At 43.1% G+C, this 14,342-nt stretch overlaps 1 protein-coding gene across 1 annotated transcript in view; it reads left to right on the forward strand.

The window, feature by feature from the left end:
• insrb (insulin receptor b) overlaps window positions 1-14,342 on the forward strand; it is a 108,805-nt gene that overhangs the window by 80,655 nt on the left and 13,808 nt on the right. Inside the window, exons 5-15 of the mRNA XM_080431705.1 lie at window positions 1,050-1,189; window positions 1,832-1,976; window positions 2,308-2,522; window positions 2,650-2,776; window positions 3,746-3,996; window positions 4,972-5,139; window positions 5,749-5,947; window positions 9,988-10,123; window positions 10,901-11,054; window positions 11,895-12,043; window positions 13,768-13,924. Coding sequence (XP_080287831.1) covers window positions 1,050-1,189; window positions 1,832-1,976; window positions 2,308-2,522; window positions 2,650-2,776; window positions 3,746-3,996; window positions 4,972-5,139; window positions 5,749-5,947; window positions 9,988-10,123; window positions 10,901-11,054; window positions 11,895-12,043; window positions 13,768-13,924 — 1,841 coding nt within the window. The remainder of the gene's footprint in view (window positions 1-1,049; window positions 1,190-1,831; window positions 1,977-2,307; window positions 2,523-2,649; window positions 2,777-3,745; window positions 3,997-4,971; window positions 5,140-5,748; window positions 5,948-9,987; window positions 10,124-10,900; window positions 11,055-11,894; window positions 12,044-13,767; window positions 13,925-14,342) is intronic.

Consider the following 14,342-nt stretch of genomic DNA (forward strand, 5'->3'; position numbering starts at 1 on the left):
TATGTGTGTTTGCGTGTGTACAGTATGTGTGCACACGTGTGTGTGTGTGAGTGGATGTGAATTATTCCATTTCACGTCCCAGACAGATGTTTACTGTTTGCATTCCCCAGAAAAGATGTGTCTTCTTGTTATTTCATAAGGGCGTGTCATGCTGTGTCCTGATCCACGCCGCGCCACGCCAACACATCACATTCACATTCCAGTCTCCTTCACATTCCAGTCTCTTTCACATTCCGTCCTTCTCCATTTCATATGGGTTCAGGGCAGGAAGTTTATTATTTGATCTTTTATTTATTTGTTGCCCCCCCCCTCATAGTGGTATGTACATTACGCAATTCAGCAGCCACTTTCACTATGTTATACAGTATGTCTAACCCCATTTTGTGGTTCAATTCCACTTAAAGCATCGCCCAGAGACCTTAGTGACCTGCCAATGTCTCATGGCACTTAGCTTGTTATGTAGGAATGCAAATAAACAACAGTCAGAGGAGTGCATTATGGTAAGTTGTTATGAACGTTGTAGTCTGTCTGACAGGTTAGCAGGAATGCATCTAGTGTCCCTGTTTATCAAATGGACATAAGGATGCTCTCAACAGCCACTATATGTCCGTCAATAGCACATTTGTATCGTGTCCCTGCGTCTTCAGTCAGGACACCAAACCCATAAGTTGTTCACTCAGTTGTAAAGTGTTCTAGATAAAGCGTGATTTATACTTTGTTGTTTGATGGAGTCGGGTTTCGAAAGTAGCCACACTCTACATGCTCACAACGATATGCAACGCATTGTGAGCTTGTAGATCTTTTTGGCTAGTGACTATACACTGGAGTATAAATTAAGCATAAGCGTGCCAACTATGCACACACACTTAAACTCTCTCACACACACACACACACACACACACACACACACACACACACACACACACACACACACACACACACACACACACACACACACACACACACACACACACTTGCTCTCACCTGCTTTCAGTAGGTGTTCATTTCAGGGCTTGGATTTGAATGTGCGTATGTGTGTCTTTGTACAGGTTGGAGTGTTCACCGTGTGCTGGCTTGTGTCCTAAGCTGTGTGTGGGGAACAAGACCGTGGACTCTGTGAACTCTGCCCAGGAACTGAGAGGGTGCACCGTCCTCAACGGCAACATGATCATCAAGATTCGAGGGGGGAGTGAGTACCACCGTTCCTTCAGCCTGATTTATGGCTCGCCCGCCTGGTCTCACACGGCACCATCACCTGAAACTAGACAGATTTCCATTTGTGGATTGGCCTGGGTGATTGGCTGAATGAAAAGGTCTTGTTCAGTGGGATTATTTCAAAATGGAGAATTTGTAAGCCAGCAAAAGCTCACGTGCAACTGGGCAAAAGGAATCATGAACCAGGCTTTAATGTCTGCTCTAGGCCTCCTCTCCAGAGATACTTGATGTCTCTGTAGACCTTTCTTTCTCTCTCTCATTTTGCTTATCATTCCCATGTCGCGTTATTTTGTCAAAACAGATGTTTGAATGATGAAATACTGTATGTTAATTACCCCTTTATTAATATTACAGAGTAATCTATAGCTCATATTTCTCAGCCTGTGTGTCTGTGTTTGTCTGTTGTGCTGTCCCACTGTTAGTCAACCTTTTTGTCCACCCATCTCTCTGTACAACTGTATTCCTTTGTCTTCATAGACTGTCTGTCTGACCTCTTATCTGTCTCCCGCTACAGACAGACAACCAAGTGGTTGTCTACCTTTCTCTTTCTCTCCCGCTGTCTTGAGGACACTATGGTTATCTGTCTCTCTGACCACTTATCTCACTTTCCTTGTAGATAATATAGCAGCTGAGCTGGAGGCTAACTTGGGGCAGCTGGAAGAGATCACAGGCTACCTGACCATCCGCAGAGCCTACGCCCTGGTCTCCCTCTCCTTCCTCCGCAAGCTACGTGTCATCAAAGGAGAGCAGCTGGAGCAAGAGTAAGTCCTCTCCTCTCCTCTCAACCTCGTCTGCTTTGTTCTTTTTGATGGGGAAACTGTGTTTGAGTTGTAATTGACGAGTAGATTTACAGTATACTGTTCATCAAGGTGATATCTAACGAATGTCGGTAGGCAGTGTATGACAAAGGCTGTAATACAAATGTAGGTAAATTTAAAATATCACAGTGTAACATGTATATTGATTATCACCCGGGCAGTCGTTGTTGCCCACGGTTATCCTGCATCAGCCCTCGCCACAGGCTTCCTCGGTTGGATCTATTGATCCCCCCCCCCCCCTCTCTCTCTCATTCTCTCTCTCTCTCTCTCTCAGTGTCTACTCCTTCTATGCGTTGGACAACCAGAACTTGCGTCAGCTGTGGGATTGGTCCAAGCACAACCTGACCATCAAGACCGGCCGCATGTTCTTCCACTCCAACTCCAAGCTCTGCATGACCGAGATCCGCAAGATGGAGGCTGTGACGGGAACCAGGGAGCGTAACCTTAAGAGTGACATCGCTGTCCGTACCAACGGTGACCTGGCCTCCTGTAAGAGACACCTTGATTTTGAGATGGCTGCTGGACAGATGATTGCTTAATTGTAACAATCACTTTCCTTTTTTATCTACAAGGATGATGCCACAACCTAAAATTCTCTCTGTCCCTTTTCTGCCAGGTGAGAATAAGCGGCTTAATTTCACCCAGGTCAGGACTCTGTCAGATAAGATCATGGTGAAGTGGGAACCCTTCTGGCCTCCAGACTACAGAGATCTGCTGGGCTTCATGGTGCTCTACAAAGAGGCGTATGTATCTGACAAACGCCAGGGTTTTTTCTCACATTGCCATGGACTTAATCACATCAAATCCTAACATTTTAGGAGCATTTGAATGGACCTATTGCTCAAGACAAAAAATGTTTGGATTTACCATGCTATTTACCACGGCCAATTGCGGTTCAAGGTTTGATTTGTCACAGTTGTACAACTTGCAGTGAAATGGTTGTAGGTCACTGTTACAGTACCTGGATAAGGGCCAGTTCACTGTCTCTCAAACCAGACAACTCTTCCGCAATCCTTGATTGCTACAAAGAGTCTGTAATTCCGCCTCATACATGGCTTTGATGAAGCTGATTTACATTAGGACTTATTTACACGACTTCAAATGCGAAATGGAAGTGGGGGGAGGTGGGACAACTGGGACATCCTCTTTATTTTCTGTGGATATTCAGAGTTTTTGATGTACAGACTGTTTGGTGGAAGCATTCGATTACTGTGTGAGCCAACAAGTCTCGAGAAACTAGTTGTCTCCGCCAGGCCGAAGGCATGGCGAGAGAGTATATTTTGCACCCTGTCCATCAGTCCTTCTGTCTGTGAACAGCTAATCTCCGGCACCGTTGGCCTGATCGCAGTGAAACTTTGCACACACACTCCCTGGATGCCAATTCCGAACCTCTGATCCAAACTTTTCAAATTTTTCACATGGGCCTGTTATAGCGCCACCAGGTGGCCGATTCTACCTGACCTGGCGGAGACTTGTGCTCCGAGGAGCACTTTTTCTAGTTCACTGTCAAATCACTTAATCATTTTCAATAATGGTTTCATAGATTACTTTAGACATGAACCCTTCTATGGCTTGCAAAGACCTGTAGCGGTTTGCATGAAAGTCAATTGTAAAAATAGTGAGTAGTGGTCTAGCTTGATCCATCTAAGCTAGCTGTATATCCAAACATTTTCTCTCTCTCTCAATTTGTCTCTTGTGTCCCTTTATCCCAGACCCTATTCCAATGTGACTGAGTTTGATGGACAGGACGCTTGCGGCTCCAACAGCTGGGTGATTGCAGATGTAGATCCACCTTCCCGCGCCACCGAACACAGGGAGCAGCAGGAGCCTGGTCATCTGATCCGACCTCTGAAGCCGTGGACTCAGTACGCCATCATGGTCAAGACCCAGCTGTCTGCCTCTGACGAACACCAGATCCATGGAGCCAAGAGTGACATCATATACGTACGCACCAACGCCACCAGTGAGTCGCAGTGCTTCACAGACACACACTTTACAAATATGTACAATTTACAATTTAGGCATTTTGCAGGTGATCTTGTCTAAAGTGACTTACAAGTGTGTGTGTGTATATATATATACACACACACACACACACACACACACACACACACACACACACACACACACACACACACACACAGTACTTACCCTTCGGGCACCCGGTTATGCAATACCCGTTGTACCTATTGTCAGAGTACTCACTGTCCCCGTTGTTATTTAGAGTACCCAGTGTGGTACCCGTTACCTCAGTTATAAACGGGCTGATGTCGGCTATGGCGAGCATCATGTCAATAGCAATATACAAGAAATATGTTTTAATGATCAGCAAATTGAGCCTTTCTTTTTGTTGCTCTAAAATGAGGAGGCTCTGACAAGCCGTGCGTAGGCTGTGTCAAGACTTCGTTTTGATTGTGCTATTTCTTTATTCATGACAAATGCAGAATCAGATACTGGCTTCTATATCTTTAGTACATTTATGACATGCCAATTAATATTTTGTGTAAAATATTTTTATTTTGGCTATTTAAATATACTGGTTGCTGAACGGCACAATCTTTGTGATACTGTACATTGCCTGAAATTTTATAATGACCATAAATAATGATTAGGATTTTCTTTGATAATACTATAAGATTTGGATTCAAATCTGATTAGAATATGATTTGACCTTGTGAGATTATATCTAATATTGCATGGCATCAAAACGGTGAACAGTGTGCATCTGTGCCCGTTGGGAACGCATGCCCCTCCGGTTATATCGTGTCAGAATACCCGTGGTAATCATTATTATCATAGCATTTGGAGGCCAGTGGAATTTATAGTTATGAACATGACATTCTTGGGTTTTATGAATTCATTTTATGAATTTTTCAAAGGTTCCATGTTGCCAGAGTTTAAGTTTGGAATGTGCCTCTCCCTGTCTCTCTTCCCTCAGAGCCCTCGGTGCCTCTAGACCCCATCTCCTCCTCTAACTCCTCCTCTCAGATCATCCTCAAGTGGAAGCCCCCCAACAACCCCAACGGCAACATCACCCACTACCGGGTCATCTGTCGGAAGCAGCCCGAGGACAGTGACCTGTACAAGTTTGACTACTGCTTGCAAGGTTAGCTTTGCCTCAGGGCACTCCGAGTCTGACCCATGCCCAGTGGTGGAAGTACTTATTTACTCAAGTACTGTACTTTTGAAGTATTTATTACTTTACTTGAGTATGTCCATTTTTCTATATTTTATACTTCTACTCCACTACATCTCAGAGGCAAATATTGTGCTGTTACTCCACTGCAGTAATTTCAAAAGGTTTGTTACTAGTTACTTTGCAGATTTAGATTATTCATACAAAACATACATTACGCTTTATTTTACACTTCAGCTATTCAAAAATAGCCAATCTACAAGCTCACAACTCGTCGCATCATGAGCTTGTAGATCTGCTATTTTTTAATACATTAGGCAAATTCAGAAAAATGCAGCGCTTTTACTTACAGAGTAAACAGAGTATTTCTACATTGTGGTATTGCTACTTTTACCCTTAGTAAAAAGAAATCAGAGTACATTTTCCACCACTGCCCATGCCTCTGTCATGCTGCTGCCAGTACAGTGCCATTCACTGCAAATGCATTGCCTGCCTGGGTCTCACTGACCTTCTGTTTTGTGTTTCTCTCTCTCTCCTCTTTCACTTAAAACCTCCGCCCTCCAACTTGCCTATGCCCAGGTATGAAGCTGCCGTCTCGTACCCCCACCCACCTCGGCAGCGAGGACGAGCAGAAGTGGAACCAGACGGACGAGCCCACCTCGGGGGCAAGGTGCTGCGCCTGCCCCAAGACGGATGCCCAGCTCAAGAAGGAGCAGGAGGAGACGGAGTACCGCAAGACCTTTGAGAACTACCTCCACAACGAGGTCTTTGAGATCAGGTGCGTGGCATGACCGCCGGCTGAATGTTACAAGCCAGGTTTGAGCAGGGTTCCATTTGCTGGGGGGGGGGGGGGGGGGGGTCCATGCCTCTGAATCTGCTTTTTGCTATCACCGACTCTGGTCATTCATTTTTATGACCGGTGCAATACATGCATTTCCTTTTGGGAGCTTGTAGATCGGCTATTTTCACTATTTGTCGTACGAAGGGCTTAAGTGGTTAAGAATACGTAAGCCCTTTATGTACATAAAGCTTACGTGGTTAAGAAAATGTCGCCCTCTGTTTTTTAGTTTTTTTACAAATCGAATCCTGGGTTTGACTGATGTGCGTCTTTACACAGGGAGGCCAAATCGGGTAGGAGCAAACAGGTGTGCTGGGACAAGCTCAAACCTGCACGTCCTTATATAATGTATGTGTATATAACAACATGCAGTATACTGCAGGGTTGGGGTCAGCTCAGTTTGAATTCTGTCAATACGGGGTGTGGTTAACGGGAAATCTTCTGCTGTGGATGATCACGCTTTTTTTAAGAAACTGAGAATGCAGCCTCTATAACTAGTTCTGCTTTCAATTTGCTTTCTGAATGTATTGAATTGAAAGAGAATTGATGTCCACTATAGAATAAATAAGTAAGCTGTGTCAGAGGAAGCCCTTTAGATTGTGTTGATTTGTTTCGGTATAATGATTGACATGAGGGAGCTTGACATGACTAATGCTAAAGAACCTCGTAAGTGCAGTGTTTGACGATGTTTAAGCCTATTGTTAGATTCATCAAACAATTGGGTTGATTCACAGCTCTACTTAGTCAGTTGTGAAATGCTTAATATACAGTAATTCACTAATTGACACTGGAGGGGAATTATTAACTTCCAAAATCTTGTTTACTAGATCCCGCCTTTGTCTTGATTAGTCCAGGTTTGTAAATAGCACAAGCAATGTTGTTTTTATGGCCATGCAAGGGAAATATGAGAAACGTTGTTTCTCCTGGTTTGATACCGGAGGCTCTTCTGGCAGGTGGAAGAGCAGGCAGAGCTGGCTGATAGATGCGCTGGTGAATGACAAGGCCTGGGGCTAACACACAAATATACACACACACACACACACACACACACACACACACACATCATTGTGATGTTCACACAGGCTGGTAGAGGTTGTTTAATGTTCTTAATACATGGCACATGAAAATAGGCTGACGTAAGCTTGTACTGTAGCCTACAGGAGCTGAAACAAAAGCACACTTGGAAATATTCACACGGAAACCTTTTGACACAGTACCCCAAGTAGAAGCTGTTTGTAAATACAGCCCAGAGACAACACAGAGCAAATTCCCTGTTTGGCATAGCAACATAAAATACAGAATGGGAGAACTGTATGTTTGTTAGTGGGGTGACACAGTGGGGGGGGGGGGGGGGTGTGTGTGTGTGTGTGTGTGTGTGTGTGTGTGTGTGTGTGTGTGTGTGTGTGTGTGTGTGTGTGTGTGGGGGTGTGTGTGTGTGTGTGTGTGTGTGTGTGTGTGTGTGTGTGTGTGTGTGTTATTGACATTACCTGTTGTATACATTCCTGACAATTTAATTAAAAAATTACCTTTTAAAGAGAGAAAAGAAAATCTGTGGATCTGCTACTTTTGATGCGTTTGTGTGACAGTATAGTATGATCAAGTAGGGAATTAATTTACGAAAGCTAGGAGGTTTCTGCCCGACAACAACGATTTACTGTTTGCCATGTGCTTTCCCAGCACCTTACCTTAATATGGGGTGCCAAGCTGAGGTCAGTGTGTTTTGCCGGCATGGTTGTGTGAATCCCCTCCCGGTTAACCCATTCAAACCGGGAACGCATCTGTGTCATTTTAGATGTCTTTGGGTATTAAAAAAAAGCAGATCTACAAGCTCGTAGGCTACAAGCTTGTAGATCTGCTATTTTGGAAAAATCTGGATTTTTTTTTGCAAATCTTTTTTTTTTTAAGTGAACATTTGTAAGTCAAATCTTTGCTTCTGGGGGTCCCTGGAACAAAATATTTGACAAACGTTCGCTTTAAAAAATATATATTCAAAAAGTGCACCGAGTGCCGCGCTATGAGCTTGTATATCTGCTATTTTTGAATAGCCAAAGAAATCTTAAAATGACCCGGATGGGTTCCCGGATTGAATGGCTTAATGAGTGCAGGGTGAATAGGCTGGTGCGCAGGGTAAAGCCCCTGTGGCTGTTTGTGACAGAGGAACAGGAACACTGTGCTCTGATCAGCAGGACTGGAGCCCTCTTCCATCCAGCCAGATTGGATCACCTCTTGTTTGTCCCAGCCGTCATGATGTGTGTGTCCCACAGAGGCTCTGTGCCAACTCTGCGACCTGTGTGTGTGTGTGTGTGTGTGTGTTTGTGTGGTGAGGGAGTGAGGGGGGCCCTGTTTTTGTGCTGGGACAGTCTAGTGGGGGGGCTGAGAGTGGTAGCGTGTGTGCGCACACACACACACACACACACACACACACACACACCCCCACACACACACACACACACACACACACACACACACACACGCGCATCCTCCTCTCTCCCAGGAGAGTGATTACTGTGCTCATTATCATCCATGCCAGTCTGGGGTGCAGTCATGCAGACTGCCGCCCCTCCATTTAGGCTTGCGTACACACACACACACACACACACATGCACATACAGTACACGCACACCTCAGTTGGGATTTGATCCCATACTTTAGTGTAAGACAATACACTACATTACGGTAAACAAAACGAGGAACTTTTGTTCTTTGTGCTTCCCTTTTATCCTCCTTCACACAGATATTTTGAGATGTTTCTCTACCTTGCATGCCGTGAAATCCTCCCCTATCTGCTCTCTCTGCAATGTTACACTCATTTTGTTTTGCTCCACGCCCCTGCAACACCAACATCTTCTCACTCTTTTCTTGTCATCCCTGGGAGGTGCCTGTGGTAACCAGTGCCTTCTACACTGAGAAGCTCACCTGTAGCAGTTTTGTGATTGCTCAGAGGGCAGTAGTTGTTGTGGGAAAGGAACCATTTTACTGTTCCCCTGGACTGGGTGATGTGGACTAAATCTAATGTCACAATATTTGTGACCACAATATTGTGACAATAATGTATTGTGAATTAGTGATATACAGTTTAGCCAAGCCCTACTGTCCTTGCCAGCTGTAAGGATTTAAGCTGCCTCCACCCAAGATGATGCATTCCCTTTTTTTATTTCACTTTACCTAATCTTATACAAAGGTGTCCTGTGTCAACTGAAGTAATTTGGTCAGTTTACCACCCTGATGGTCTTAGGCTCATGACTGCTTGGCACCTAGTGAATTCCACTTGTGGTTGGTGGTTGACACCACCCAGTGGTGAGTGTTGGGAACTGCATGTTGCAGGGCAGTTGAAAGGTGGTGACAAAATGTGAGTAATCCAACATGGCCCCATGCTGTAAAGGTTAGTGTGATCAAAGGTTCCCACTGGCTTTCTCTTAGCCTTGTAACGGCACTTCCGAGCCTCTCGGCTGTCTGTCCAGAGCTTAATCCATACTGAGCACTTCTTCTGCCTCTCATGTCGCAAAACACTATTTTATAAAGGGATTTGATGGAAGCTATACTATTACATCCTGCATGGATATAATATCTCTGCTGTCGGGCAGAAACCAGCTAACTCCAAAATGTTCATTTTTCAGGAAATGAAAAAAACGAAACAAAAAGCGGATTTAGGAGGTTTTGTTCATCATTGATAAGAACATCTGAATGGACCTCCAAGCTCACAATGAGGTTGGAGGTCAAAAGGTGGTGGAGCCTGGTGTCAGCAAAACCAGCTAACTCCCCCCCTTTGGTGGAGTTAGCTGGTTTAGCAGAACGTTTGAGGATCCAATGGAGTTAGCTGGTTTTGTCAGAAGCGCTTTTTCATACTTTTCATTGGTTCAATATTTGTTTTACCAACACACAGACGTAAAGGGTGTTCAGTAGCACTGATTTATGGAAAAATATGCAAAAGCGTCAAAATTATTATTCAACGATTAAACCTTTCCTCTCTGTCTCTGCAGACCATCTCGACGGCGACGCTCAGTGGGAGTGGCCAATGCCACGCAGACCCTGCCCAATTTCCTGACCATGCCTCCCAGTCTGCCCAATGCCTCCACCACCCCTACACCCGGAGAAGATGAAGAGGAGGGATCCAAGGTTTCGCACCCTTTGTTATTCTATTGTCAATTGTTTTGCACTCATAGAAAATATGGGAAATGAAAAAAAATATATATATTTAAAGTTGCGGTAAGTGATATTTCTTTGTTCAAATAACACTGTAGAGTGTTTGTCCGAAATACAAGCGAAACAAGGGAAATTAGAAGTGATGAAACAAAACATTAGCAAACAAAATTGGACCCAGAACACTATCAAATTGATTAATGGGTTTTCTCTCCTTGGATAAAACTGGTTTCCCACCTGGAAATGTATTTTCTATTTACTAAAGAGCTGGACAGAGGGGGAGACTGAACACTCTTACTATTACTATCAGAATATAGAGTTTTCACTTTTTATTAACAAAATATTTTTAGTTTTAAACAAAAATTATCACTTATTGTACCTTTTAAAAATCATGGCCTTGTCTTGAAAGTTTCGAAAGAGCTTCTCTCGAAACAAAATGTCACTACAAAGTGCATGACTGGTGGACTATTACAGTTTGATCCATCATCATGAACTATTTTAGCCACACGAACACTAGTGTCGCTATCCTGGGGCGCCCAGTAGGTGAAAATAAAAGATCTACAAGTTCACAAAGCGTCGCGTTGCGAGCTTAAAGATCGGCCATTTTCAGTGAAGACATTGAGTGTAGCGCAAAACCTGGAGGGGGCCTAGTATAGAGCCCGGACACGGATCAACTAAGTAATATAAGGTTTAAGTGATTAAATATCTATTTCTAACTGTAGCTTTGTACGGACCACCTTTCTGTGGGTTCAGGTGGAGCTGAAGGTGTTCCTCAAGGAGTCCACGGTCATCTCGAACTTGCACCACTTCACCAGCTATAAGATCGAGATCCTGGCCTGCAACGATCCTACTGACATCCACCGCTGCAGCATGGCCACCTACGTCAGCGCTCGTACCATGCCCGAAGGTAGGACAGGACACTTTGTCGGGTAGAAACCTCTTATGTCTAAAACGGTTAATTGTCAGGAAATGGAAGGGAGGACCTGTCTTGCTATGGATCCTATGTAGTTATTATTTAGTTGCAAGCTCTTGTTAATACGTGTCATTGGTTGAATATTTATAAAACCCACAGACAGACTTAACCAAAACAATTGCAGATCTACAAGCTCACAGTGCAATTTATTTTGTTACTTTTGTGTGACAACGGTGTCACACAAAAAAACACATCGCAATGCCATGCGTTGTGAGCTTGTAGATCTGCAATTTGAGCTATTTTTGCTATTGTATTTAAAAAAAAAAGAATAATAAAAAAATGTATTAAGCCATTAAGACCGGGAACTCATCTGTGTCATTTTAGATTTGAGCTATAACCATTATTTTATACTTTAGCTATTCAAAAATAGCAGATATACAAGCTCATAGTGCGGCACTGTGTGCCGCACTATGAGCTTGTAGATATGCTATTTTTGAAAAATCTTGAACATTTGTGCAAATACTTGAATATAAATATGTGTTTTTGAAGGAAAACATTTTTACTCAAATCTTTGGGGGTCCCTGGAACAAAATATTTTCAAATGGGGGGGTCCGCAGCCAAATACAGATCATTTTGGGGGTCCTTGTCATGAAAAAGTTTAAGAACCACTGATATAGAAACATTCGGTTTTCAGAAAACTGTTTTAGAAGACATATGTAGATGCGTTCCCGGATTGAATGGGTTAAAATATATATATTTTTAAATGATCAATTAGTTGTATTAATTGTTACATCCCCTCTAATGACAGTCTATGTGCTCTCCTGTGCTGTACAGAAAAGGCTGACGACATCCCAGGTCCTGTGACTCACGAGATGCTCCCAGACGAGCCCAACGCTGTGTTCATCAAGTGGCAGGCGCCTCGCTCCCCCAACGGCCTCATCATCCTCTATGAGCTGTTCTACCGGAAGGTTGGGGAGATGGAGGTCAGTACGCCAGAGAGGAGGGGGAAAAGGCTGGATTAGCCCCAAATAATTGGCAAAATACTAAGATTTGAATGAATACAACATTAATATAATGAGAAAAGTAGTAAAACGTTTTCTGAAAACGTTAAAATTTGTACTAAAAAAATAAATAAATAATTATGCTGCTATATGTATAGCAACAACTAATGAGAGACAGAGGTGGCTCCTGGATTGAAAGGTAGAACAACGTATAGGTTACAACAGGTCTAAATGGTTAAATCTTGAAACATTTGTTTTCATGGTGGTACAGAGAAATAGGAACTTAAAAGTATACTACGTTAGTTTCATTGATCCAAGCTGGAACACAATCGTTAAACATGATCTGAGAAAGCATGGAATGACTTTGGTCCACGTTGAAGGAAGAGGAGGAATGAGAAAGCATGGGAGAAAGTAAGTGGAAGAAATGTGAACATGGTGATGCAGGTAGATGGAGTTGGGAAAAGGGGGGACAGAGAGTAGGGCTGTAACTACTAACTAGACATTATTTTCTTAGTAATTATTCTATAAATTACTTTTTCGAATAATCGAGTAGTGTGTTTTATTTTATTTTATTTAGTGCATTTTTGATTTGTGTGATTAACCACCCTACAGAAACAGCAAAAAATAGCCGATCTACAAGCTCACAACGTGTCGCGTGCGTGCGTTTGTGCGCGCACACACATGCGCACGGTTGTTGTTTACACACTGTGAATGTGAGCACTCGTCTCTCATTGCTATTCATTGCTGCACCGCCTGACCCTAGGAGCCAGCAGCAGCTCTGTTACCATAGCGACAGAGCGAGGAAGGAAGAGTAGGATGCAGTGGCAAGGATGGCCTGGCGTCTCAGATGACACCGCCAGTGCAACTGCACTGCACTGAAATCACACTGCTTTGCTTACCTACTTACACATCCATCCTAAAGCCTGGACCAGTGCTTATCAAACGTTTTCATGTCAAGGACACCTCAAATTAATATGCATTTGACCGCGGACCCACATCTGTAAACATTCTGTCCCAGGGAACCCCCTGACAAGATTTGTGTTAGAATGTTTAAATAGTTCATAATAGATCAGTATAGAGTATAAGTGGTTAGACTTATTTTGATGCTATTCTAACACATTTTTCTGGGGACCCCCTGGAACCCCCTCAAGGACCCCTGGTGGTCCCCAGGCCCTACTTTGAGAACCACTGACCTAGACTCCATATCCTGGATTCAATTTGTTTCATGCTCCTGCATTAACATCTCCATGAAAAAGTGGAAGTTAACTGCACTAAAGTCTTAACTTATGTCACTTAAAACTGTGGACTGGACAACTGGCTGTTGTGCATAAACACACAGCTAAAAAAAGAAGATTCCAGATAAACAGAATCCCTTTATTTGAGTCCAAGACCTGTGCAGTTTTGTATATTCACCAGCTTGTTGTCTTCTCCAAAGCTTTCCTTACCTCAGAGTATGTTTGTTTGCATACATACATATCAATCACTCAAATCTTATTTATATACTGCATATCATACAACAGGTGCAACCCAATGCGCTCCACAGAAAAGAGGAGTAAAAGACATTATAACAAAAATAAAAAGGAATATAAAAAGAGAATTATTTAAAAAAGTAAACGTTAAAAGAAATAATGCTAAAACCTAGGTAAAAGCAATGCTAAGAATGTGTGTCTTAAGATGTATTTTAAAAATGTTAACTCCTACTACAGGTTCACACATCCTGTGTGTCGAGACCATCCTACATGAAGTCTGGCGGCACCAAGCTTCGACTGGTCCATCCTGGGAACTACAGCTTGAGGATCCGGGCCACCTCACTGGCAGGCAACGGCTCCTTCACGGACACCACCTACTTCTTTATGCCCAACAGTAAGACTGGCGACAGTGTCTTAATACAATCAATTTGATAGAGTATTTCTATATTGCAGTATTGGTACTTTTACTTAAGTAAAGAATTTGAGAACTTTTTCCACCACTGATCAAGAGACAACACGGCCACTGTCTTAATCGAACTGGTATTGATAAGCGAACAGTACAGGTTATTATTAGATTTATCAAGACGAGTGCATTGGGATTCAAGTTTAATGTTGGCCGTATTTAAATACAGCGGTAGAGAGAAAGAAGAAATGTACACTGTGGAGAATAAAACAATCCCAAGAGGCTTATAGTAATTTCTGCAGATTTTGTAAAAGCCGTTGACCTATAATATGTGTACTTAACTGGTACCGATTTCAGCCATGGTGTTGCTACATAATTCACAGTCATTGATAATCTTTGACCTATTCCT

The sequence above is a fragment of the Gymnoscopelus braueri genome (genome assembly GCF_963280865.1).
Source record: "Gymnoscopelus braueri genome assembly, chromosome: 6".
Taxonomy (NCBI): Eukaryota; Metazoa; Chordata; class Actinopteri; order Myctophiformes; family Myctophidae; genus Gymnoscopelus; species Gymnoscopelus braueri.